Raw genomic sequence first — 25,099 nt, 5'->3', positions numbered from 1 at the left:
AGAGGCTCGGAAAATGGTGGTATGGGGACTTGGCAGGGGAGAGAGTGAGTCACTGTTTATCTGTAACGGAGAGACCAACTGAGCTTAACTGGAAAGAAAATCTTGTTCTAAAAGCTTAATTAAACGCGCCCAACTATTATTTCTGTACATTGAACTTTAGGTATAATTTTAGACATTTAGAATCACTACCCCCCCCCCCCCCCTTTTAAGCTTTTACTTACAAAAGAGACAAGAGGGACAGGACACAGTCAGGTTTTTTTTATTTGATTACAATACTAGTTAACATAAGAACATTTGGTGGAGCTGTGTACAGTAGTCAGTAATATATCAATCATTCAGCGTGTAATGTTTTCGAACTGAGGTGTCGCTCCTGCACATACAAAACAACTGCAACAGTTACAAAAATAATATGTAAAGTATGCACAAAACTGTGGCATGTAAAGCATCAAGGTGAAACGCATTCGGGGGTTATTAGATCTGTGCTGCCAGTTTGAGTTGAAAAAAGTATAAACAAATCACGTGAACAAAATAAATGTAGTAAATGTATTTGTAGATGAAACCCTCACTGGAATGAGCAGATCTGAAAGTGGCTCAATCCTACAAATTGTCACCAAGACCAGACTGTGCCACTCCAGTCTAAAAGGTTTTTAATACAGTTGTTTTGGTATTCTGTGAAATATATGTCGAATACTGCGCGCTTAGAGGGCGCCAGCCTTTATTTTTCTGCTGCTCAGCACACATAAGTAGATATATCTTTTAAAAGTTCATGATAAAAGAAGCAAACTTTCAGGAGCCAAAGGGAAGAAGCAACCAGACCCGAGTGACTTCTTGATACACAGTCTTATTTTTTGTTTTTGCGGTAAGCCCTTGTTATAGTCTAAAATGTAAGAGTTACAGTTAAATACAGTATGTTCCATTGTACAAGACGCAATCAGTCTCGGAGGGAAAGTTGAACGAATTTGGACATGGGTCTGGGGGAAAACAAGAGCAAATACGAACAGTAGCAGAAGTGTGGTGGCCGATGGACATCAGTCCCTTTCAGCTCCGGGGGCTTCATGACATGTCTATGCATCAGAACCCTTCTGCCTGCGTTTGGAGGGTGGGACCAGACGGCTGGGGAGCTCAGGGGGTAGACCATGGCCCTCCAGCTTGACCTCAATCAGGTGGCTGGCCAGGGCAAATTCTTCGTCATCCAGCATGCCATCCCGGTCAACATCCGACAGCTTCCAGATGCGACCCAGCACCGAGTTGGGCAGGCGGGAGCTCACCATCCAGTCCTTTGCCTTGTGGCCACTCAGTTTCCCCTCGTCTGGAGCGAGGTTATAGAAGATCTCATCGTATTTGGGCTTGTCTTTGGTCACCACCCAGTCGTCCTCCTCCTCACAGTTCTCGCCGTTGTGCTCAGCGAAGGGGTCGCCCTCGCCGAACGGCCCGCCACGGGTCCCCACGAAGGCTCCGCCCTGCACGCCCAGTTGGTCACCTGCTTCCAGCTCCTCCTGGCGCAGGAGGGGCATCAGTGTGGCGATGTCGGCGGAGAGCAACTCGTCCAAGGCGGCCATCAGATTCGGCTTCAAGGTTTTGAATTTGGTGAAATCATGAACATTCAGTTGCTCCTTAAAAGAAAAAGAAGAACATTACCAAAAACGTGTAAGCGTTGTATTTTGAACTAAATGGGATGTTATGGAGTAATTAAAGAGAGGGCTTTGCACATTTGCCTCCCAGATGTACCCAGTAGTGAAAACCACAAGGACGCAGACTAACCTGCATCTTGGCACAGTCTGGGAAGTCTCCAGCAGAAATGTTGTGCTGCAGCTGGATCTTTGAGAAAATAACTGGCAGCTGGTAGATCAGATTCTTCTTTTTATAGTCCTTTCTGAAGACAGAAGGCATCTCCTGCTTCAGATAGCTGATGATGTGGGCGTGGACCTGGAATTGGGAAAAGCATAGCACATGTTTCTCCCACCAAGCTTTTAACCCTTCTGACACAGACAGAGTACAACAATGTCAATAATCACTCAACGGACACATGCACGCAGAGTCACACACCCGAACCAGACGCGCCCTCTTGACCAGGTCGTTGAGCTTGCGCAAAGCCGCGTTGCGAGGAAGGTTTTGGATGTCGGCGAACAGATCCTCCTCCTCCAGCTCAAACAGCTTACGGTTGTCTGTGACCATCAGCGGCTCGGACCAGAAGGAGCCAATGTAGACGCGCAGGACCTCCGGGGTGCCGAACACCTTCCCCAGGGACCACATGAGCGCACCGTACACCCGCATCAGCTGCTGGGTGCCCACCATGTCGGCCTTGTTGAGCACCACGCGCAGCTTGTCCTCGTTGCCCTTCAGGGCGCCGATGGCCTCGGCGAACTCATCAGATATCTCCAGTTTGTGGGCATCGAACAGCAGGATGATGCGGTCCACGCGTTCCGCAAACCAGCGCAGCACAGCTGGGAAGTCATAGCCTGTTTGAATGTGTAAAAAAGGAATATTAACGATATCAAAAGGAAAATCTGAATTCATGTCGTAAAACAAAACAAAAACAGGAGTGGGGCAGGAGAGGGCATAGGAGGGCGACACAGACACAAACCTTTCACACCTTTTCTCTGTGTGGGTTGAACCCAGTAGAGCTGCACACTCAGACACCAAGACCTCACTTCATGTAAGATACCAGTGTAAAAAAACTTTTTTCATCCAAATCTAAAATGCCAGTCTAACAAAACCACTTTTTGTGTGATTTCCTCTTCAAGATCATCAGATAACACCCCAAACTATCTGCATGGCTGATACCAGCAGTGTTAAGTGAGGAAATGTGCTTTTTTTCATTATGTGGATGCACTCACCATTTAAACTTGTTAGTTGCTCATGCAGATTGACTGGAACAGTGGGTTACTTGAGGCGTGGATGAACAGAAACATGTAGAAACTACAGTGAGATGACGATGATGATGATGATAGTCATTTTCTAGTTATAGCTGTACATTCCTCCTGATGTGCTGACAGGATTTTTGTCAATACCGTCTCTGTTCTTGATTATGATTTTTATGGCTGCTCAGTGCACTGCTGAGAAGCTTTCTTGCCCCGCTGCCAAGTGTTATTGTGACAGAACGAACTAGTCTCAGGAGTTAGCCAAGGCGTGCCAAGGATATGAGTTTGTGAGACGACGTTTTCGAGGATGTGCGTCTCCGCAGGACGCCCCCCCATGCCCTTTCCTCACCTTTGCTATTTCGCTCACCTCGGCTCAATCTCTGCTTGGCCCCGGACAGGATCCCCGGTGAGTCAATAATGCTAATGCTCTCCAGGACCTGGTTGGGAATCTGGGCACACTGGAATCTGATATTTTCATTGGTAGACAAGAGAAAAACTCACATGAAAGATGATGAGACACAAGTACACGTAGGGTTGTTCATGTTCGGAAGACCGTCGGCGTGGATGGAAATGATCTAAATCATGTGCAAAATGGTTAACTCTTATCAAAGGGGCCAATGTGATCTGAGGAGCAGATTGGAAGCTGCCCTCATCAGAACTCCCCGCCCCTCCCTCTGCAGGCCATTGTGTGCAAGTAGGCCTCTCATTGCTCTGGGCTTCCTGAAGGAAAATGACCACTAGTGCCAGAATCAAACAATAAGTCCTGCTAACGATGTGTGGCTTAGAACAACAACGCCGCTTCCTGCAGTTTATGAACTTAACGAGCCCAACGGCTCCCAGGACAGGAAGTCAAAGCAAAGGCAGCAACAGAGTGACGTTCATAAACACACCCAGCACAGGGACGGAGGAACTCTGGAACGCTGGAAAACTGGCATCAGAGCTCCATGTTGGAGACCCAATGGTGGCACACTGGGTGTCCCGGTCACTTCTGGCCTGCGTGTCCATGTTTCGAGTAGACATGTGACTTCACAACGGTGGAAAAACATACACCGAAGTCCGGACAGGAACCTTCAGTGTCAAGATTTCTCTGCGAGGTTCCCAAAGCCTCACAAGTTCTGTGACTTCATTTGTTTGTCTTTGCCCCGAGGGGCTGTGGAGGCCTCTGACCTCGGCTTTGAACTTGCGTACATTGCAGTTCCTGTCTGAGTACATTAGCTTCCATCATCCTCTCGGGTGATAACGCTCCCTTTCTCAGTTTTTCCACAAATAAGGCAAGTGCCTCCCTGCTCTGAAATTTGGCACATGGACTTGAAATTCCAAAGAGCTGAACAACTTTCTGTTATCTCTCCTTCCCCCGTTCGGGCACTCTCCTGGATTCTATTCATTTAACGCTGACGTGTATCTTGTGGAATCACGACACAACACACTGTGAATGAAATCCACGCTCTCACCTGTTGAGGAAGGTGTTTCCAAACGGGTTGAGTTTGCGGAAAGGCTTGTTGGGGTCCACAATGAGGGCGTTCCCAGGGATGACTCCCTCCACCTCCCCATGCATGATGGCCGTGAAGCAGTCAGTGGTGGGTTCAGGTCCGATCCTGCTCCCAGGAATCTCCTGCTCCAGTAGATACCTGTCAGTCACACACATAGCTTGTGATTTATTGATTTTTTTTCACTAGTGGCCCTTAAATAAAGGTAGCAATCACTCACAGGTCACCAGTTTGTATGTTTGATGCAGAGCGGTCATGTCTTACTTGATGAACGTCGTCTTCCCTGTGGAGTACTGCCCCACCACCAGCACCATGGGCTTGTTATCGAAATCCGCATCCTCCAGACTCGGAGAGTGGAAATCATGGAAGCCGTAGTACTGCTCCAGAGGCAGCAGCTTCTTCCGATAAAGGGACTTGAGCCCTTCTGTCACAGTGCGGATCACCTCCGGCGCCTTTTTCACATTTTTTCGCCCCCAGCGTGACATGCTGATTGACTGATGAGATTGGGAGCCTCTTACAAAAATCACTGACAGAGTTGTTGTTTGTTGTCTGCAGCTGTATTTCCTGTGGCTGAGCCTTGGAAAACCTTCAGGTGTTTCCTGTATTTATGGGACCGCTGCACTCTTGTCCTTGAAACCTCCTCTTCACGCGCCGAAGGGAACGACAGGGATGCTGTTTCGTTTGAAGTCGGGATCTCCCCCTCTGAAAGCCGCGGCAACACTGACAACTTTTATTTCCTGGAATGACAAGAGAAAGGCGGAAAGTAGAGGTTAACCCAATTGAGATTAACACTGTTTCTTTGTGTTCGTGTACCTGGTGATCAAAGTCTGCCACAACCTCGGGTGAGGATGTGGAATCTGGAGTAAGCTTCAGCCCACCAGGAGTCTGCCAAGCGTTGTCAGAGCATGCCTGGAAAAAACTGGTGTTCACGCTGGAAAACTTGCAAACCCAGCCCTGCTTGGGGATTCGCACAGACACAGCTCATTTCTTTACAGTGAAATAAGTAAGACATTCCTTTCATCCCCTGCAGTTCCTCTGCATGGCTTTAATTGTTCGTGAAAGGAAAAGACCTCTTAAGAAGTAGTCTAAACTTGGAAAAACTATTTTAACCCAATGTAACACCTTGAAGTTACACTCTCCTTTTTCCCCCACTGTAGTCTACATTAAGAGAAACACTGGATTAAGAATGAAAGGCGCAGCTCATTATTAGAAGCAGACTGACACAAAGTCACGCATAAGCAGACAGCAACTCATCTATGAAGAGCTTCTCTCTTTAAAAGCCCATTTGAACAGGGATTAAAAAAAAGAAGAAGATCTGCCCAGAGGAGACGAGGCAACGCAGTACTGACATGTCACAAGACCTGTGTGGACAGGGTTCTTGTCAAAATGGCGAACCCTGGGGATCTAAACGAGAGACATTAAAATGTGATGTGCCCCACCATTACACAAAAAAGTACTGTGCCAGTGGAGCAGTGTGAGTAAAAGCTGATTTTCAGGCTTCCCGTCATAATTTAAGTTTCGGTTAAGGCTCAACTGAGATCACTTTCTCAAGTTAAAAAGATGGTGGAAAAATGCCTTGTGGGTTTGTGCGACCACAATTGCAACACAGTTTTTGGACTTGGAACAAGAAAATGTATAATTGTTGCCTGCAAGGAGCAACAAGCATCAGAGGAGTAATACTTCAATATCTAAATGAAGAAAAGGGAAACATGGTCAAAAAATACTACTGACAATGTACAGTTACCTATTCCATTCATTCTTCTACTAAGCTATGATCTGTACACTTACCAATTACCATCTGGGCTTGGTGTCCTCTGCTGCATCACAACCTGGACATATTTGAGTAAAAGTTCAAATTCAAGCCGACTGTTGAAGCCATGTTACAGTGTGAAAAGGAGTATTTACCAAGTTACTTCGGAGAAGGCACAGACTCCTTTTCGAGCAACCAGATCTCCCTCGCTCTCGCCCTCTGGAGCACTGGAAAATATTTTGACTTGAGACAAAAACAGTCAGTCTCCTGGAGGGGCTGCAGCTACTTGTATGGGTGTACCTCCAGCAGCAAATGGGAACCCTCGGTGGAGCGTCAATTCAGCGCGATTACAGAGGATAGGTCCTTCTCCAGGGTTTAATGTATTTCAGATGAACTCCGGATCTGGCAGGGATCCTTAACTCTGCTTGCTGAAAGCTCACAAGGCAGACACACATACACAGACACACCACACTGAGGCTCACTTCTCTTCGCTGAACGCACCTCCTCTTGCAGGGATGCCTGGCAACACTGTGGGCAGCACTAACACTCTGCTCGGGGCAGGGATGAGCTGAGCTGTGGTCAGAGGGTGTGGCGCTGGAGGAGGGGGCACGAGGATAAATAATTTGGGTGGAGTCTTTTTTTTCCCCCTTTCTTTCACACAAGACATAAGCTCACAGTCTCCTTATAGATTATTAAAATGATAACGTCATGATAACGACACGTCAGGCTGCACCCCTCCAGCTGTGGCTTCTGTCTCCTGCACATTTTTCTCTTCCTACTGTAAACATGTCAGAAGTCTGCAGATGTTAGTTTTACCCCTCTTCAGTCTGAACTCCTCCCCTCCTCAACTCTGTGGACACTCCAGGCACTGTAGCACACAAACAGGCTACTTTTCCACTTCCATGCACCACCTGCTGGCTGTCTGATAGAGGACACACCCCGCCTCCTCCACAGTGACCACCATCCCCTCCCGACTACCACGCAGTCCTCCTCAGTCATTCATCATTCAAAGGAATGTATGCGGGAGATCAGGAGTCACCGTCGGAACAACTGGACAAAATGACAAGAGGACCTGCAATGATTCATAAAAGAAGCAAGGTTTAATTTACAGTTTTACTAAATGTACATTTCTTTTTAAAAAGTGTCATTATACACAATAAATACAATACAAAATTAATCTGTAATACTATACTTCAAATTCTCTCACGGTCTTTTTGTACATTATTATTGTTCCTTTTTTTCCATTTCATTGCTTGTGCTGTGTTTGTGTTTGAATTGTCCACCAGGCTTTAAAACAGACACACGCATGCGCACACACACACGAGAGGCAGGGACACAGTTGCAGATATATGAAACAAACAGTCTGAGAACACAGAAAATCGACAGTTAAAACCGGCCTGCCCCCTGCTGACTAAAATGCATAAAGTCATAAACCTGGCATCATCAGTAACAATTGGGCGTGTGTGTGTGCATGTGTGTGGTGGCTTTGTCTTAAAACAAGAACCTTGAAAAAAATCCTGACATTATAAGCACAAACTGCTGTACATCTTGACAAGGTACCCATGAGCAGTCAATAGGAAAACAACTTCACAACCGAACAAATCATATCCTCGACATGTTTTACTTCTAAATGTACACGTGAAGGGTGAGGTTACTTGATTTTGCCAAATGTAAACAAAGAGCCGTTACCTGGCGAGCAGTGTAATTGGGCTTGCTGAAATTATTTATCTAAAGAAATGTGTTCTTGATTAAGGTGGAAAGTCTCACTTTAGCATGTGTTGTTAGCATCCGGAGGACTGCATTATCTTCGTGATAAGAGGATCAAATCTAATTGGTGAAGGAAGACAATGTTTATACTTTGACCTTTAACAGCATGAACCTGGCTGTATTCTCTCTTGCCTCACAGCAACAGGTTACCAATTTAAAGAAGGTTGTGGACTTTTCCAACTGTTGAAACAAGTCGCCTGATGCCCACTGGGACGCGTCAGGAGATGAACCGCTTTGGATCGGTGCTCAGGCCACATGAGAGGAATGTATGAATAATGAACAGCAACCTCGGACAATTTCATCTTGTTTCTCGAGCTTGGCTGACAGAACACATACAAAACGATAGGCATCTTCAAGTCTGTAACTCGCAGGGACCGTTTTATCTTAGACCACACACACACACACCACGGGTCTACCTCAGGCTGTAAATGACAAAGAAAAGTCGGGACAATTCAAATGGACAAACAAAACCAACACAGCTTGGCAGAGTAGTACAGTGATACTGTTTTCACAGTGATCCCCTTTCCCCTGCCTCCAAATCCATCTCTTAGTTCCCACAAGTCAGTCCAGCCTGGGGCTGAGGGGCTGTTATCTACTTTGAGTCTGTGTCACCAGGCCGCCATTATGGCCACGGCCACCAACCTGAGGGTGCTGGGCCAAGGAGGGGGACGAGGAAGCAGAGGAGGGGGTTGGGACTGAGGGTCTGTGGGATGAAGCTGCCGAGCCTCCGGGGCGCTGGCTTTGGTGTTGGTGGGGCCTGCTGTTGCCCCCTTTAATGTGGCGCCCGCGGGAAGTGGGCTCCTGCTGCAGGTTTAGGATGCTGTCGATGGCGCACTGCAGATGCTCGTTCAAAGAGTCGTCCGGGGGGCTGCCGCTGGAGAAGCTGGCGTTATCCATGTCGGGGGAGTCTGATTTGCAACGTTTGGCAGGAAGTAAAGAGTCTCGTGTGAAGGAGGACTCCGGAGATGGTGGCCCAGGGGCATGCTGGTCCATTCTGAATGTCCCACCGACCCTATGTCTATTTTTTCCCCCCGCCCTCTTGTATTTACTTACATCTGTCTCTTGGTCTGCATGCTCCTCCGCTCTCTCCTTTGCCCCGTCCTTATCTAGGAGCGGTGGAATATGATGGTGCTGTGTGGATTTCATACCACGGCTAAACACTTCGTCCACTTCGTTCAGGCCTGGCATTGCACTCCCCAGACGGCCCCTGTCGTGGCTCGACTCTATGAGAGCGTGGGACGCCTCCCTGCCTCTTTTCTCCACCTTCACACTGGCTATCACTGTCCGCTCTGAGGGAGGAGATGAGGCCTCGTGTCTGGGGGGTGATGGCGTGGGTCTGGGGTAGGAAAGACTTTCGTCCCCTCCCCCTGGGACACCGGGTCTGACCCGAGGACTAATATTTTCCCGATAGGTTTTTCGAAGGGGGAGGCGGCAGGTTGTCGGTGAGGGATTGGCAGTGGAGGCAGGATTGGGTTTGACCCCACCCACATCGTGGTGATCCAATGTCCCATTCATTTGAGTGGAGGAGGAGGAGGTTGACGATGACCAAGTATGAGAGGAAGAGGTAGAGGAAGATGGGGCTGCATTGGGAGGAAAATTACCTCTCAGTGTGGGGTTACATTGAGCGGTTGCTATGGTGACTGATGATTCAGAAGAAGCAGTGCATACGGGGGACTGAGTTCTGATGACTGTAGTAGAAGGAGTTGATAAAGGGTGGGACTTTGGATGGGGTACAGCAGCTCCAGCCTGAGGCTGAGGCTGGGATGTCGACTGGCTGCTCTGCTGAGGTTGAGGCGTGTGTACTGGGTCTAAGGCAGTGTTATGGACCACTTTACTGAACCCCGTTTGATCCTGCTTGATCTTCAGTTTCAAGCCAATTCTCCTTCGAGCCTCATAGGTCTTGATAGGTGGTTTGCTGGTTCTCTGTGGGAGAGCATCGTCGTCGTCAGCTGCTTGAGAGTTGAAGGAAGAGGACGAGAAAGAGGAGGATGCGGCTTGAGTACGACTAAAGGAGGAGCTCTGGCTGCTGGGTTCCGCCACCAGCTTGCCCGCTGCAGCCGGAGGTGGGGGACAGCTGCTGGACCACGACACAGAGGCTCCACCTCCACCTTGCTTTATTACAAGTTTTGTAGGGGGGAAAGGGGTGACAGAAGTGGTGACAGGGGCAGGGGCAGGGGCAGGGGCAGGGGCAGGGGGAGGAGGAGCAGGAGCAGGAGCTGGAGCTAGGGTGGGTGCAGGGGGAGGGGTTGGGGTGATGTTTGGAAGAGGAACTGGGGCAGGAGGCGCAGGTGCTGGAGGAGGGGCAGCAGCAGCTACACCCCCACTCACTGAGGTGTGCTGAGCAGAAGAGGACTTCTCTTGGGAGGAAACTACACTCTCCAACAAGCGTGCATTTGCTACAAACTCCTCTGCAAAGAAACAAACAGAAGGATATCATTAGCATACACACCCATACAAGCATGCAATTTAGGTAAACACAACCGTGCATGACCGACAGTGGCGGGGTACCTGGTCTCTCCTTGGCCAAAATCCTGTCCTGACTTAACGCAACCTTCTCCTCCTGGATGAACATCCGGTCAATCATCACCATCTCTGCCGAGGGGCCCAGTCTCTGCTCAGGTTCAAACGCCAGATATCATCAGTTCAAAATCAATTCAGGACAGAGGAGAAAACAAGAGGGCCTTTGGTGAGCATGCTGTTTCATAGACTTACTTTTGACTCTGCAAAGAGTAGGTGGCGATATTTGTCCAGCATGGCCTGGGTCCTTTTCAGCAGCTGACTGGAGACTCTCTCAAATTCCTCATCCACTGTGCACAAGAGAGAAGCGAAATGTTCATGAAGACCTTGCATTCGGGGGGAAAAGGGTACACCGCTGTATTTGCCAACGCTAGAGGCTATGGGGCTCGTTACCTCTTTGATAGTCTTGAGAGGAGTTGGCAGTTCCCTGGTAGAGATGGTAAGGCAGCAGTCTATGCAGTGTGTCCTCAAACGAGTAGAAAGGAGCACTGTAGTTTGGGTGGAGAGCTGAACCCTGCTGTTTCCTCAACTGTTCAAGCATCCTGCGGTGACATGTTTATAAAGAAATATTGTTCAAAGAAAAAATGCCTTCATTGACGGTTAAATATCACATTTTCAATGTCCTGTGGCACACACCTGGCTTCTTTACTCGGCTCTGCGCTGAAAGGCATATTCATTGTTGTGGTCTGCGATGTAAGCAAAAGGAAGCAGGAATTAAAACCTTCAGACCGAAGCTTAAACATTACAGTCAGTTTCTTAGGACTTGAAAATAAATCAAGCGACAGTAATTCACCTGAGTTTGTGCTGGAGCTGGGGGCTGTGGAGCAGGCATTTGAGTCAGACCAGCTCCTAACACCTGTATCTGCATCCCAACTTTCCCCAGAGTCATCCCTCCAACTGAGCTGATCACTCCTGGCTTTGGCTGAACCTGTGGGGAAATGTAGAAAGAAACTAAGAAAATGATAAAACACAAAAGAAAACAAAAAACATTTCAATCAACTATGTAACCTACCTGTGCAGGCTGGGTAAGGCTTGCAGGAGTGACAGTCTGATTCACCATTGCTCCAGCTGGCCCTTGGGCTCCTGAGAATACCTGTAAGTCACTTGTTGCTGAAATAAAAGAGGAAACAAATCATTACAAAGACAAATACTTCAAGGTGTGTTCAGGGACCTGCCGTTAATAGTGGTAAACCGCTTCCAACCTGTAGCAGGAGTTTTGACGAGCACTGGTGTTGGCTGCAGCATGGAGGGGAGTTGAGAAGGTGTACCGGTGCTGGTTGTTGATGTTATCACAACTTTATCAACAGGCACATCTTGCTGGGAACCAAACTGACCGGTGGCTTGAGACTGAGGCTGGGCAGGCTGCTTGGTCTGCAGAAGGATGGTCTGCTGGACCTGGAAGCACATCAGGACATGTTTTACATGTTGTTGTACATAAGAAACTCTGGATGAACCAATGTGGTTCCTCTCAAACTACTGGTTTGTACCGATAGTTTGACTGCGCATCCAATCACCAGGAGTATGACACACATTTAACCCAGACTTCCTACAACCATGTAGAAGAGTGAAAAAATATATTCAGTTGTTCTCATTATTAGCATGAGAAATGTTTTGGCCCCATTTTAAATACATTTAACTAATTTAAACTGGTGACAAACACTCACAGACACACGTGAGGTCAAAACACATAAGATGGTTTAATTAGCGAGACCTCTGCAAATTCCATAACAAGTTCTCCATAAAGGAGAAGTCTGATGTGAACTGGGACAATACCTGGTGCAGCTTATCCAGCAACTGTTTCTGCTGAGGTGAGGGCTGGGCGATGCCTGACAGGGTCTGAATTTGCGCTCCTATTAGTTGCAGGTGGTGCTGCTGGTCTGCTGTCAGGCCCGTGAGGGGAACCTGGGCTTTCACGACAGCAGCAGCAGAAGTGCTAACAGGAGGTGCAGTGAACTGGTGCTGTGCAGTTGGTGGCTTAGGTGACTGTGATATAGGAGGCATATCTTGTTGATAGGGGGCGGGCTGAGAAGCCGGCCGCGGCTGAGTCTGTAGCTGAACTTGAATGTGTGCCTGCTGGAGCTGTGTCTGCTTCGGCTGGCCTTGTGAAGACTCTGTAATCTGGTTGTGGACAATAAAGAGTGGAGGGTGAGATGAGGGCGTGCAGGATCGGGAGGGAGTTAGAGACTGTGGTTGAGGCTGAGAGGGAGGACGTGACTGCTGCTGATGGTGTGGCGATTGGATCTGCTGGCTCAGAGTGAGGGGGGACTGGGAAGGCTGGGGGCTCTCTGCCATCGGGGGCACCGAGGTGTGAGTGGTCAAGGCTGTTGAGGGGGACATGCCCTGGATCTTCAGGGGCTGCTGATGTCCACTGGAGGGTATCTGAAGAAGTGGAAACGCAAAATATTGATAGGTGTATCTGATTCAAGAATGCAAACAATATTTGAACACAGGAGGAAATAAGGGAAATTAAGCACAAAAATCAAACACCCAAACAGTTATACATACACAGTATATAGTAAATGTGATTCTAGTACATGGCGCTACATTTGATGCTACATACAAAATAGGGCTGGGCGATATAGCTCTATCACTCTGTTAAAAATTATCTTTTGGACATTAGTATCTACTAGAATTTGCCAAATGTATAAATGGTCATATGTAAAATACTTAGTCATATATAATACAATGATAGCTTTCCACTGATATGCATTGTATTAGATAAAGCTCCTCACACATGTAACAAAAAAGCCCCAGTAATTTAATGTGTTCTGATCACAATTCAAAATACAATTCCACTAAAAAATGATGCATGAAAAATTTGAACTATCGCCCAACCCCTCCAAAAAAACATCTACTCAACGTGGGTAAAACAAACACCAGACAATACAAAAGCAAGGTGTTAGACTTTAAAATCGAGTAGCTGCTTCAGTTAAAGAAGTAGAAACCCAATGATTTTTTCCCTTAGCATTTGAGGAGGATTACACATAAAAAGAGAGCATTGATTACTAGCCAAAAGGGGAACAGTTGACAAAAGCAAGAAGTCAAGATCTGCGGGCCTGTGATGGTTAAGTAGGAAGTGATCTAAAGACTTAGGGGACGGGGTCTAGGTAGCATGTGATTTTGCTTTGGGAGTCATTACACTGGTCAGACTAGGGGTTACAAGGAGTAGTGGCACTGTGAGCAGAGGTGTGTGGATTGATCGATCGGTCATTGGTCAGTAATGCAGTAAATGGAGGTGAGTTGATTGGATTTAGCAAGATGAGTTGATTAAATCAGTGTTAGTGAAAAGGTAAACAAGATGCACTTGGCACCTTGGTAGCTCTATTATTAAGCATGAGCATGGTTTTGGATTGGATTACAAAATACAAAGGATGAATGAAAAACATACCAAATTAGTTCAATTAAAAAACTGGCACTTTTTCGTCAGTCCGAAATTCTATAAAAAGGTTTAATATTGAAAAAGCCAAGTGGCTAAAACACAATGCATATGAACAACTGGCATGGTCATGCTTTTACATGTAATGAAGCCATGTTAGGAACACACGAAAGCAGCAAGCAAATTAGTGATATTTGCACTTGGGATCTGCATAGCAACAATACAAGTCATGGAAGCAAGGACTTGTGCAGAGAAGTACAGAACAGTGATGGGAAAGGGAAGATACCCTAACGTTGTGGTAGCAGCTGCGGCAACAAGTGGGTGGGGCTTAACATAAAGGGGCGTTTCTACCTGCTTTAGCACTGCTGTCATGTGGGAGGGGCCAGGGGAAGGACTGTGGCTCTGACCCACCCACGAGTCAGTTAACTGGCTGTCATGGACAGCGGGGGCCAGAGCAGCGATGCTGTTGCTGCTGACGATTACAGACGCTGGTACGCCCATAGAGGGGGTTGACTCATTCTCTGTTTGGTGGTGCTGCTCCTGATTGGAGTACATTTACCATTTCAGGATGAGGGAGGGAGGGAGGGAGGGGATTGGAGGGAAGGGGGAGTAAAATAGTAAACCAAAGAGGTCAGACCAAGATATCACTCCGTGCATGTTATTTATTTCTTGAAGACAATGTTAACTGTACACAATTATAACAGACAAAAGAGCGGAGAACTGACCTGTTGCAGGAACATCTGCAGAGACTCCTGGCTCAAGATCATGCTGGAGCCCTGGTTGGTGAGCAGTAATCTTCCTGGACTGTGCTGAGCCTGATGGGGGACCAGCCCCACTGCAGTGACAGAGGAAGGGGTGGACACAGAAATGGACGGAGAAGAGCAGGGTACTGCAATAGCCGTGGACACAGAGGAAGCAGGTTGCATGGTGAGGATAGAGGACTGCTGCACATGCTGCTGAGCGGGATGAACAGCCTGGTCTGTGGAGCTACCCAGCACAGTAACACACTCTCCAGACTGGCCTTGACCCATGGTTGCTGCTCCGGTGCTGCTGCTGTTGGGGACTCCACCTGGCTGCTGCTGCAGGGCCGGCTGAAGGGTGACCGCCGGGCTCAGCCCCTCCACTTGACTCAGCATGGTCAGGGAATTCTGAATCGGCATGCCCTGTATGACTGTCTGGGCATGACCTGAGACGGTGTGGGTCTGAGTCTGGCTTTGACTCTGAGCCAACGAGACAGGCATCTGAAAAAGCGTGGGTGTGCCCATCTGGCCTGACTGGAGCTGAATGGATCTAGAAAGGATTTGGGCAGCCCCAGGGTGACCTTGTGATGCCAACATCTGACCCAAGTTGATGTTCTGATTTGCGGTTAAAATCTGGTTTGCAATGAGCTGTCCACCAGGACCCTGGCTAGTTATGATGTGGCCCCCATGGTGCTGGGCCAGGATCTGTCCACCTGCCTGTAGCTGTGGCAGGAATAACTGGTGGTTCTGAGGGGGAATAACGATGCTGCCTTGTTGGTTTAACAAGTGTACACTGAGGGGCTTGCCAGATGGTTGTGCTCCTTGTTGCTTGAATAGGGTTTGTTGAAACTGGGGGCCTTGTGTTGTGGCTTGAGTAGTTAAGACAACGTTAGAACCCGGCTTTCCCGTCAGGAAGGTTACATTCTGAGCAGAAGAAACTGGAATTTGCTGCATCCCTAAAGCCTTCTGGGCATCATTTTGCAGGGGTTGGGGTGCTTGCTGCTGCTGTGACTGCTGTTTGAAAAGTTTCGGTTGGATGGCTCCCCCCTGTGGGGGTTTAGGCTGAATGGGTGTTGGTGTGCGTTGAATGATCACGTTCTGCATGATTTGGCCTTGAGTTTGCGTGTGGGGTCCAATTCCTGAACTTAGAGGGTTGCTGCCAAAGCCCAAAAGCCCAGCAGGAGCAGTCATTGTACCGCCACTGCTACTGTTTGTGCTGCTGACACAAACAGCTGGTCCATTTAAACCTGGAGATCCCAAAGTGGCTTTATTACCTTGGATCAAAAGTCCACCTCCTTGGCCTCCAAGCCCTGCCTGAGACCCAGCACCTGATACCTCTTGCCCAGACTGGTGCAGCTGGTAACCACCCATGGCTTTAGCAAGGATTGGTTGCCCAGACTGATTGATAGTCATGACTGTGGGCTGACCCACAACCTGAATCTGTCCGATACCCAAATGTCCAGACTGACTCCCATTAGGAAGAGCTTGGAGACTTGAAATGGGTTGAAGCGTCACATTTCCCAGGCCCACAGGCTGCATGAATGGCTGAACACTGATAGCCTTGTTCATGACCTGGGGTTGTAGCTGAAGACCCTGCTGAGCAAGCACTGACCCCAGCATGTCAGCCGTGGAATTGGGGGGAGTAGCAGTGGTGCTTGGGGCTGACCCAGGGAAAATTGTCGCTGCTCCACCAACACCTATGCCTACACCAACAGCAGCACCTCCAGCCCCAGAGAGGCTGGCATCAGGCAGTGTCTGAACCACCTGTGTAAGGCCTGGAATTCCAAAGGAGCCCAGGTCCAGCTCAGCCTCTGCCTCCTGTAAGCTTTGCTCTGTGATGTTGGCTTCAGCCAGGCTCTGTTGCAGGATGTCACATGGCTCGTGATTTGTCCCAATGCCATTGCTCCCAACTTCACCACCCGGGGATCCTCCCAAGATATCTTCATCCTCCAAGAAGTCCAGGTCAACACTGACTCTGGGCAGGCCTGCCGGCTCACTGGCCGACAGCTGGACAGCAGGCTGAACCTCTGGAACATGGCCCTTAAAGGAAAGAGGACACAGGAAGTGAAACCAGGCGATGAATGAATTCTGATTGGCTAGATATAGATGTGATGCTGAGGGGTGTAACAAGAGTTAACATAGACTTGCAGACAGGAAAATCCCACAAAAACCTTGTCGCATCGCAGCAAATCAAAGCTTGTAGAGTGTAGGTATGTTAGTGGAAAGGAAGGGGTTTTCGGAGTTGCATGCTACATAGATGGAGAGAAAAACAGAGGGAGGAGGATTGGGGGATTTTACTCACCCCAGTGGTAGGGAAGAACGAGCTGGAGGGGTCACTCGAACCATCCAAAAGGTCGTCAGTGTCCAACTATAGACACACCCACCCAGGATAGGACAGACAGAAACCAAAGGCACCCAAACCCGCAGGCACAGAGAAATATACAGACCATCAGACAGAGGAGGAGGGCAAGGAAAGGACAGAACACAGTCCAGAAATCAGACCATGAAGAAACAGCAAAAAGATAAGTGACGAGGGTTGAGGGGGGGGTCAAAATGAAAGGAATATTACAGAGTTGGGAAGCGTTAGTATTCGCATTTCTCATTTTGTGAATTAGCCTATTAAAAAGGGAAGGCAAGCTGAAACCATAAACAGTGCGATCAAAAAAGCAAAGACAACCATTAAGCAGAGAAAGCAGTAAAAAGAAGAAAAAATATGGGTAAATGAAAGCAGGGAGGTGCGTGTGTTTCTGGGTAAATCAACACGTAATCTGAAAGTGGCCCGAATACGCGAGTCAACCAAACTCCAACTAAAAATCAGAGAATAAAGACTCCTCACCACATCGAATACTAATCCATTTTGTGACACTATAAAATCACAAGCCTACAAGATGTGACTTCTTGGAGGGTTTTTATTTTTTCTCTCGTACTCACATGGGTCTCAGATCCATGAAGAAAGTCATTGAGAGCTTCTGGGTCACTGCAAGGGAAAACAGAGTGATTCACAACTTGGCCAGAGAGATGACTGAACTGTTTGTGATACCGTCAAACTGATCTGTCCCTTTCTCAATAATCACTTACCAAATTACATCTAGAAGGCACCTGCCGTCTTCATCATCCATGACAACTGATGAAAAGATGAAAAAATGTTTTTAAGAGTAGTAATGATTTTTTTGAGTATCAATATACTCAAAAAAATTCATCGTTTCCCAAATGTATAATAATTTCAACAATGTGTACACCGTTACATGTCTATCAATTATCATTACAAAAACAGGTCCATATTTAGTATTTGATTTTATAGTTGTACTTTGACATTCTAATGATAATTGTATAAATTCAAAAAGTATAACTACCTCCACTACCTCAACGTCACAAATTGCAACATCATGTGGTTATATGTTATTAACAACAACGTAATATTAAAAGGCCATTTTTGTGGGTTCTTTCAGCAAAGCTTGGTACAGTATATTTATCGTCAGCATGGATTGCTCCAGACACACACACAAAAATAATAAAATGCTTTTGGATATTAAGTCTGATTTTTCCTCATATCACACGAGACAGATTTATGTCCAAAATAACCTCAAATAAATATTCTCAACAAGTTTGTGTCATTAAACCAACTTCAAACTAAGATGTTTTTATTGTTATAAAAATGACTTTATTAATGGTCAGAACATATCCCACAAGACCACGCATAGGCACCTGATGTTCTTTGACTAGCTACATTTCTCATAATTCAATTCAAACGAAGAAAAACTAAAACAGTAAAATCAACAAACCCTGTGTTTTGTTTCCAAGTCAGATTGTGAGTAATAACTCAAAACATTACCTCAGGTTTTGTGAGAATAAAGCAAGAAGCACAGAAGCAACTGTGAACGGTTGTGGGACTTCAACATTACAATACTACATGAACACTAAACACAGAATGTGGGCTGCTATAATGCAGAAATATATATATATATGTAATTCACACCTCAACACATCGACCTATCTTCCACATGCCGAGTCTAATGTATATATATAGACCCGGTAACAAGCAAACCATCAGCTGTTATGGACTCGTCCACAGATCGAGAAGCAGCGGATGGAAACAGACAACAAACTGAAAACGCGCGGTTTTCACACAGCCTGGGAAGATTAGGAGTGCGGGCTGTCGCTGAATTGACCAAAGTCCCGACGACGGCGCAACAAAACTTCCAGTTACACGGTCACAATAAGGCGGCACGAATTCGGCAAGACACGTTACCGAGGTTGTGACGGCGACGTATCCGCGGTTGCCGCTTTAAAACGGCAGCGGATCGCAGCGATTACTCGGTCAGAGCGAAGCCAGTGCGCAGGATATGAATGGAGACGCTGCAAGCGGCTGGCTACATGCTAGCTGGTGTTTTCAAAGAGCTCCCCGTGCACATTGTTGCCGTTTCGTTTACACGTGCACCATCTAACTGCCGCACAACGGACGCGTCTTTACTCATTAAACGTTCGATTTCTAAAAACAACTGCGCCTCTGTTTACGACATGTCGATGCATCCGAGTTGAATTTCGTTAGCCTAGCATGCTAGCCTGCTAAGTCAACCAGCTATCAACAATATTCAGACGCACAGCTAGCTTGAGCCTTTGACATTCAAAACAAACCACCGACTGGCACATTTTTAACACTCGTTTTGCACATTGACACCACCAATCAACCGAGAAAGGGCCGTAGCGGTCGCTTAGACGCGTAGACGCGATTGCGTGGCGAGCTATTTGATTCTCCTTGCAAGCAAAATATGAGTTAATGTTGGAATACTCTTGGATGAGGGGGGTATGCTTGGGAATTCGGTGGAAAAATGACTACGTTTGCCGGGTCGTGCAGCTGCGTGGCGTCACGATTGCACGCGCGGTGCAGTTCGCGGGTTGTTCGCAGCGTGTGAATATCGCAGGTTAGTCAGAGTTATTCGGATAAATAGAGAAAATGCTGTTTTATAACAAACTCACCCGAGACGATAGAGGTGCAGGCAGCGCGGGGTCTCCAGGACAACCTCGCACGGGCTGCTGTACAGGACCCAACTTCAGGCAGGAAACAGCAGACTTCCGTTTTGCCTGATTGAAAATCTGTGGCCCTTCTCTGCTCCTTATCGACAAGCACCATTACATACACCATAATAATAATAATATTGATAACAACAATAATAATAATATTGATAACAATAATAAAAAATGCTATTAGTAATCATGATTTGAGGAAAGAACCCTGATGAACAATGGGAAAAACTAAAGTGAATGATGATAAAGCAAATCCGACCTTATTTGAAAAAAAACAAACAGATAGATAGATATTTTTGATTTATTTTTATTCTTTGTTTGATATTCTTTATTATTGTCATTAAAAATCATCACATCTAACACAATTATCTAGAAACCTTCAAGCAAGTGCACTCATCAGTAGTATTGCAATCCTAAAATTTAAGGAGTAGGGGGATATAGGCACGTAAAATAAGTATGCCATCAGGGAGTTTATGACATGAACTACCGAACAGGCTGCAGGGGAAAGTGAATTTAAGTCTATAAATAAGTCTTTTAATATATCATGCAACCATATTAGCATCATGAGAGGAAATAAACAACCACTTCACTAAGTTAGGTTGCATACATACCAATATGAATAACCAGATTAAATGAGTCTATATGTTTATACATTATTAAAAACAGTATCTCGGTAGGGTCTAATGTTCCTTAGATTTTTGTTTTAAATTTTTCTTCAATAGGAGCCAAGGGCACATTTTTGTTGTTCACGACCATGTGGCATTTGGAAATTACTTGAAAAATCCGAAAAATAAATAATAAAGAACAAAATAATGAAGTTAGATAAGACAAGTATCATATACTGTATAAACAAATGGTGACGGGATGAAAATGGTCTAATTGAGACTGTGTTGTTTTGACAACACATTAAACATGATTAGGGATCATTCAGGCCGTAAATATGGTTCATATTTGGCTGGTAGTGTGTTAACTCTTACGTAGGACACCTGAACGCAACAGCGGCGTCCTGCAGCTTCCCCGTGTCACGTGACAGAGGTGCTGGTTACACTTTGCGGCTGCTGATGTGACAAGGCGAACCCGCTACGGCTAAGTGTTTCTGTTAGCCGGGTTGTTGACTTTCGCACTCCCCTCGTTCGTCCCCGGAATCACAGCAGCGACACGAACATGGACAATAGCGGGAAAGAAAAAGAAGCGATGGCCTTAATGGCCGAGGCCGAAAAGAAGTTAAAGTCCTCGCAGTCGTTTTTCGGAGCGCTGTTCGGGTGAGTGTCTTTGGCCGGGCTAACGTCGAGCTACTTTTGTCAAAAGCTAAGAAGCCAACGAAGCGGAAGGAGCTCCGCTGTCAGAAAGACACAAATAAATAAATAAACAAAACCAAAGGCGCAAACGGGGCTGCTCGCTATCTCACGTCAAATCGTAATCAATGTTCTTCACGAGTGGTCAACGCTGCAGTGGCGCTACACGCGAAGCCTTATCTTCCCTTTGATCGCAGCTGAAACACGATGTACCAAAACAAAGATGAGTGCAGCTGGAACCGGGCCTCGTCTGTCACAGTGCCGGGACTCGCACAGTGTCTGGTTGTTTTTTAAAGCTGAAACAATCAGCAGCGACTGCGGATGAGGATATAATAATAATGGCAACAATAGAGAAAAATTGTGCAACATTCTCTCTTGTACGTAGCCCGAAGTGCTGTAGCCGCAGCGCCATCACCTGGGCACATTGTGCAAGGTCACGCACACATTTGTTTACAATGTGTCATGTTTGAAATGTTAAAGCCACACGATGTTCGTCAGTCTCATCCAGCAATAGTCCGTATGAGTGTAACCAAAGACTGTGAATGGAAGTGAAATGAAGACTCCCTGTTTAACTGAACACTTGTGCTGTCACACAGGAGCTCCTCCAAACTCGAAGAGGCCTGCGACATGTATGTGAGGGCAGCCAACATGTTCAAAATGGCCAAGAATTGGTGTGGTAAGATGACTCTTACAGCTTGAATGAGCTATTGTTATGGTCGACTTTCCGCCCTCTAACGTCTGACATTTTCCTCTCAGCTGCAGGAAATGCGTTCTCCCACGCCGCTCGCCTTCACCTGCAGATGCAGAGCAAACACGATGCGGCAACCAACTTCATAGATGCTGGAAATGCCTTCAAAAAAGCAGATCCACAAGGTAATCATTACTCGTCGCTATCCCTCGGGGAGATATATGACAGCTGAAGTTCACGTGCAATGCATGCTTTACGAGCTGCTATGGACCATGTACACGAAGTCAGATAATACTGCCGATGTGTTTTAGTCAAAGAGATTCAACCGCTCTTCCCACAGTTCAGTTAGCAAATGGGGATGTTGTGGACAGATAAATGCTTTGTCCTGGAGGGAAGCAGAAATACATAATGACATACAGTAACAACTAGATGCTTCTAATGTTGTTGATGTTGGAATCTGACTTTATTCTTACTTTCATTGACACAAAGTCTCTGAATCATTACAGTGACGCATCTTTGTATTAATATTGTTCTTTTTCTCAACAGAGGCCATAAACTGCCTAAACCGAGCTATTGAGATATACACAGACATGGTGAGTCTATAAACAGGAGGGCTTCTTCTTATTTTCTCTAAATTTGAAAATCTTTTTTTTAAATAAGCATTGGATTTACCTATGTAACATATAATTTCTTTTGTTGACCCCCCCCCCCCCCCCCCCCTCCTCCTCCCAATTTAGGGGCGCTTCACCATCGCAGCCAAACATCACATCACCATTGCTGAAATATATGAGACAGAGCTGGTGGACATCGACAAGGTCAGATGTTTGTTGTTTTACGTATAAATTCAAGGAACAGATTCTCGCCTCCAGCTTTAACCGCTGATCTGTTTTAGAGTGTCAAATATTGTCATGTGAAGCATAACAATATTAAAGCTCTGTTTACATCTTCTGTCCAATTTCCATTACAGGCCATCGCTCATTATGAACAGGCTGCGGATTACTACAAAGGGGAAGAGTCCACCAGGTGACTATGTTGAATGAGTAACACTTCTTCTCTGTTTTGTCTCTCTGAGGGCGTGATGTTTTATAGGCATGAATGCAAATTATTGTCATTATACATAGTTTTTATAATCATGCTATTGCATTACTTGTTGGTCTGTGACCCTTGATTCCAGTGATTGTGTTTGATTCATGTTTAGTTCGGCGAATAAGTGCCTTCTGAAAGTAGCGACCTACGCAGCTCAGCTGGAGCAGTACCCGAAAGCTATTGAGATCTACGAGCAGGTGAGATGATGCGGCCTCCATTTCCACAGTGACATCAGTGCCACCGGTGGCTGTAATGATAAAACAAACCTGAGCTGTCATTTGTGATTTCTAGGTCGGAACCCATGCAATGGACAGTACGCTCCTGAAATACAGTGCCAAGGATCACTTCTTCAAGGCAGCGCTGTGTCACTTCTGTGTAGACATGCTGAATGCAAAGGTGAGTTGGCCCTGAACTTGTGTAAACGTAGAGCAATTGTGACACGGGCCGCTGCTCTAATATTCATCCTCTTGTCACTCAGCTCGCTGTGCAGAAGTACGAAGAAATGTTTCCAGCCTTTTCAGACTCAAGAGAATGCAAACTGATGAAGGTAGGTATTAGGTAGCATCTAAAAACCCCCTGAGTAACTCAGAGGGACATTGTTGGAGCAGGTCATATTAGTACAGTTAAGTTCTGGGGGTCTTTTACTAAAGAAAGAATCATTTATTTTGGAATGATTACAGGCATGTAGACCAGATATTTATCTTAAAATGATAATAACCAGATTATATTTACACCTGGTATTAATGTGTCTCCAGTTTGCACATTGATCAATCAGCCTTTCTGATGTGTATCATCAATCTTTGTTTTTTTTATCTTTCCAGAAACTTCTAGATGCCTATGAAGAGCAGAATATGGATGCCTATACTGATTCGGTGAGTAGACGTTTTCTGTCAGCAGAACAAAGGCATGTAGCCAATTTTATAACTAAGGCTGTTGGGATAGCAGCAAAATGTATTAATTGAGTCTTGACAGATACAGTGGGCTTTAGGATACATTTTTCTGAATTGGTTTAAAGTTATTACTAGATGCAACCTGTTGAAGTCAGCGATCCCCTTCATTGTGGTGTTTTCCAACACTCGGAATTTGGCTGACATTACTCCTATGTTTACTCCTCGTGCCTCAGGTGAAGGAATACGACACGGTTTCCCGGTTGGACCAGTGGCTCACCACCATGCTTCTACGCATCAAGAAAACCGTACAGGACGACGAGAGCGACCTTCGCTGACTTCTCTCCGCGCTCTTCCTCGAGCCCCCCGACAACCCGACTTTACATCCTTCGTTTTGCCTTCGGCCTGTCACTTCCATCTAACAGCAATCTTACAATCTCGTGACCATTAGCCCTTGTATTCCTGCACAGACACCCTTCCCTTCCTACCTTCTGCAGTATTTTTTCCTTGCCTTTTCAATCCAATCAACTCTCTCAAAATGTGTGGTCTTTACAGTTGCAAACACTATTTTCACACGAGTGCACACATTGTTAGTGGTATATCATGATGATACATGTATCGGCCCAATATAAGTCAAAGTTTTCCTTAACTGGGCTGCAATACCAAATACTCATACCAGCAACACTTGCATAATAAAGGGTTTGTTTTATTTTCATCATTGTGAAAATGGATTGGGAGGTTGCCAACTTACAAACACTTTGACCTACAAAATCTATTTTCCAGAATGCGCTTCAGAATAAAACGAAACTAAAGCAGTCATATCAGGGCGTATCTAATTTAAACAGCACTTCATCTCAGCTGCGGGGCTCCTCCCCCCTCTGCCTTATACTGCGAAGTTCTCAGGATGTCAACAGCTAGATTTGATGAAAAATGAATAACAATAACATTAGTAGCAATGCTTTTATCAAGCGTTATTGAATAATTTGCTCATTGTTTTTGTCACCTCCATTTAAAGAGCTTTTATTCCACAAAAGAAGGTGGAAAAAATACATTGCAAACACTTACATGGTTTCAAACTAAAGGCCGTTTTCCAAAGTAGGAAAGTAATTTTTCACTTTTTTTTGTTATTGTCTGATTTGTGTTTATTTTCTGTCATAACTAAACCAGGCTGTAAAAAACAAACAGATGCAATATATGGAAGAAAAAGGAGCTTTACTGATCTGAACACTGTGCTCATGTATCCTCCTAATGATGTTTTTTGTCAATAGACAATTTGGTCTTAAATAATTTGTATATCACTGATGTTTCCTGTCAAAACAAAATTTGAATAAACCTGTCCCAAGTACAGCATCCTGCTGTGTGTGGCCTCTGTCTGCTGTGTGAAGGGATCAGTTGCATTGAAGGAAATACGGGCATGAAAACAAATGATGCGATCTTGTGCACCTGCTCGCCTGACCGCAGAACCTGTATACCTGTTTGTCCTGCTGATATTTTTTAAGCATTACGTGTTCATGTTGGCTACTACTTTTGCATTTATCCCTAAAACCTTTTCAACATCTCACATGACAAGATGTAATATGAGGTAACCAAATGCGTTTCATGATTCCTTACACCTCAGGT

At 46.0% G+C, this 25,099-nt stretch overlaps 3 protein-coding genes across 9 annotated transcripts; 1 reads left to right on the top strand and 2 right to left on the bottom strand.

Annotated features, from left to right (window-relative positions):
* Positions 1 to 243: 243 nt before the first annotated feature.
* ehd2b (EH-domain containing 2b) lies at positions 244 to 6,741 on the bottom strand. Of its 2 annotated transcripts, none has more exons than XM_035621756.2 (8): positions 6,254 to 6,741; positions 6,137 to 6,177; positions 4,613 to 5,085; positions 4,313 to 4,489; positions 3,211 to 3,326; positions 2,047 to 2,459; positions 1,762 to 1,926; positions 244 to 1,613 (listed from the first exon to the last, which is right to left on the bottom strand). In XM_035621756.2, the coding sequence occupies exons 3-8, from the start codon at positions 4,831 to 4,833 to the stop codon at positions 1,065 to 1,067; spliced, it is 1,641 nt and encodes a 546-aa protein (XP_035477649.1). In that variant the 5' UTR covers positions 4,834 to 5,085; positions 6,137 to 6,177; positions 6,254 to 6,741; the 3' UTR covers positions 244 to 1,064. The 2 variants fall into 2 exon arrangements, with proteins under 2 accessions (XP_035477649.1, XP_035477651.1); XM_035621758.2 differs by having other exon boundaries at positions 3,229 to 3,326; positions 6,254 to 6,721.
* A 435-nt stretch (positions 6,742 to 7,176) lies between these two features.
* Positions 7,177 to 19,547, bottom strand: bicra (BRD4 interacting chromatin remodeling complex associated protein). 6 transcript variants are annotated; one of them, XM_047335395.1, is made up of 15 exons: positions 19,476 to 19,547; positions 17,577 to 17,622; positions 17,430 to 17,475; positions 16,801 to 16,866; positions 14,484 to 16,538; positions 14,110 to 14,298; positions 12,156 to 12,761; positions 11,585 to 11,777; positions 11,395 to 11,492; positions 11,176 to 11,310; positions 11,019 to 11,068; positions 10,776 to 10,924; positions 10,578 to 10,672; positions 10,374 to 10,479; positions 7,177 to 10,273 (listed from the first exon to the last, which is right to left on the bottom strand). In XM_047335395.1, the coding sequence occupies exons 2-15, from the start codon at positions 17,615 to 17,617 to the stop codon at positions 8,454 to 8,456; spliced, it is 5,649 nt and encodes a 1,882-aa protein (XP_047191351.1). In that variant the 5' UTR covers positions 17,618 to 17,622; positions 19,476 to 19,547; the 3' UTR covers positions 7,177 to 8,453. The 6 variants fall into 6 exon arrangements, with proteins under 6 accessions (XP_047191351.1, XP_035477648.2, XP_047191352.1 ...); XM_035621755.2 differs by having other exon boundaries at positions 10,374 to 10,476; positions 19,476 to 19,518; XM_047335396.1 differs by lacking the exon at positions 19,476 to 19,547 and adding an exon at positions 18,748 to 19,403.
* A 1,002-nt stretch (positions 19,548 to 20,549) lies between these two features.
* On the top strand, positions 20,550 to 24,829 carry napab (N-ethylmaleimide-sensitive factor attachment protein, alpha b). The gene is made up of 11 exons (XM_035621754.2): positions 20,550 to 20,785; positions 21,415 to 21,494; positions 21,575 to 21,691; positions 22,053 to 22,099; positions 22,244 to 22,321; positions 22,474 to 22,529; positions 22,705 to 22,789; positions 22,884 to 22,988; positions 23,071 to 23,139; positions 23,414 to 23,464; positions 23,716 to 24,829. Exons 1-11 carry the CDS (start codon positions 20,688 to 20,690, stop codon positions 23,815 to 23,817), a joined length of 888 nt encoding a protein of 295 aa, XP_035477647.1. The 5' UTR covers positions 20,550 to 20,687; the 3' UTR covers positions 23,818 to 24,829.
* The last annotated feature ends 270 nt before the right edge of the window (positions 24,830 to 25,099 follow it).

The sequence above is a fragment of the Scophthalmus maximus genome, chromosome 11, assembly GCF_022379125.1.
Source record: "Scophthalmus maximus strain ysfricsl-2021 chromosome 11, ASM2237912v1, whole genome shotgun sequence".
Classification (NCBI taxonomy): domain Eukaryota; kingdom Metazoa; phylum Chordata; class Actinopteri; order Pleuronectiformes; family Scophthalmidae; genus Scophthalmus; species Scophthalmus maximus.
Note: the sequence above shows the minus strand (reverse complement) of the source record. Positions and strands in the feature narration are given on the sequence as shown.

What these genes read in the sequence shown, in the direction of transcription:
- ehd2b (XM_035621756.2), bottom strand. Translation starts at nt 4,833, where the DNA reads ATGTCACGCTGGGGGCGAAAAAATGTGAAAAAGGCGCCGGAGGTGATC. An exon ending in AGGTGAGCGAAATAGCAAAG is followed by an intron (nt 2,460 to 3,210) that starts GTGAGGAAAGGG and finishes ACATTCAAACAG; the next exon opens with GCTATGACTTCCCAGCTGTG. An exon ending in AGAGGGCGCGTCTGGTTCGG is followed by an intron (nt 1,927 to 2,046) that starts GTGTGTGACTCT and finishes TCCCAATTCCAG; the next exon opens with GTCCACGCCCACATCATCAG.
- bicra (XM_047335395.1), bottom strand. Translation starts at nt 17,617, where the DNA reads ATGGATGATGAAGACGGCAGGTGCCTTCTAGATGTAATTTG. An exon ending in GCCTTACCCAGCCTGCACAG is followed by an intron (nt 11,311 to 11,394) that starts GTAGGTTACATA and finishes ATTTCCCCACAG; the next exon opens with GTTCAGCCAAAGCCAGGAGT. An exon ending in CTCTCAAGACTATCAAAGAG is followed by an intron (nt 10,673 to 10,775) that starts GTAACGAGCCCC and finishes TCTTGTGCACAG; the next exon opens with TGGATGAGGAATTTGAGAGA.
- napab (XM_035621754.2), top strand. Translation starts at nt 20,688, where the DNA reads ATGGACAATAGCGGGAAAGAAAAAGAAGCGATGGCCTTAATGGCCGAG. An exon ending in CAAAAAAGCAGATCCACAAG is followed by an intron (nt 21,692 to 22,052) that starts GTAATCATTACT and finishes TTTTCTCAACAG; the next exon opens with AGGCCATAAACTGCCTAAAC. An exon ending in TTGAGATATACACAGACATG is followed by an intron (nt 22,100 to 22,243) that starts GTGAGTCTATAA and finishes CTCCCAATTTAG; the next exon opens with GGGCGCTTCACCATCGCAGC.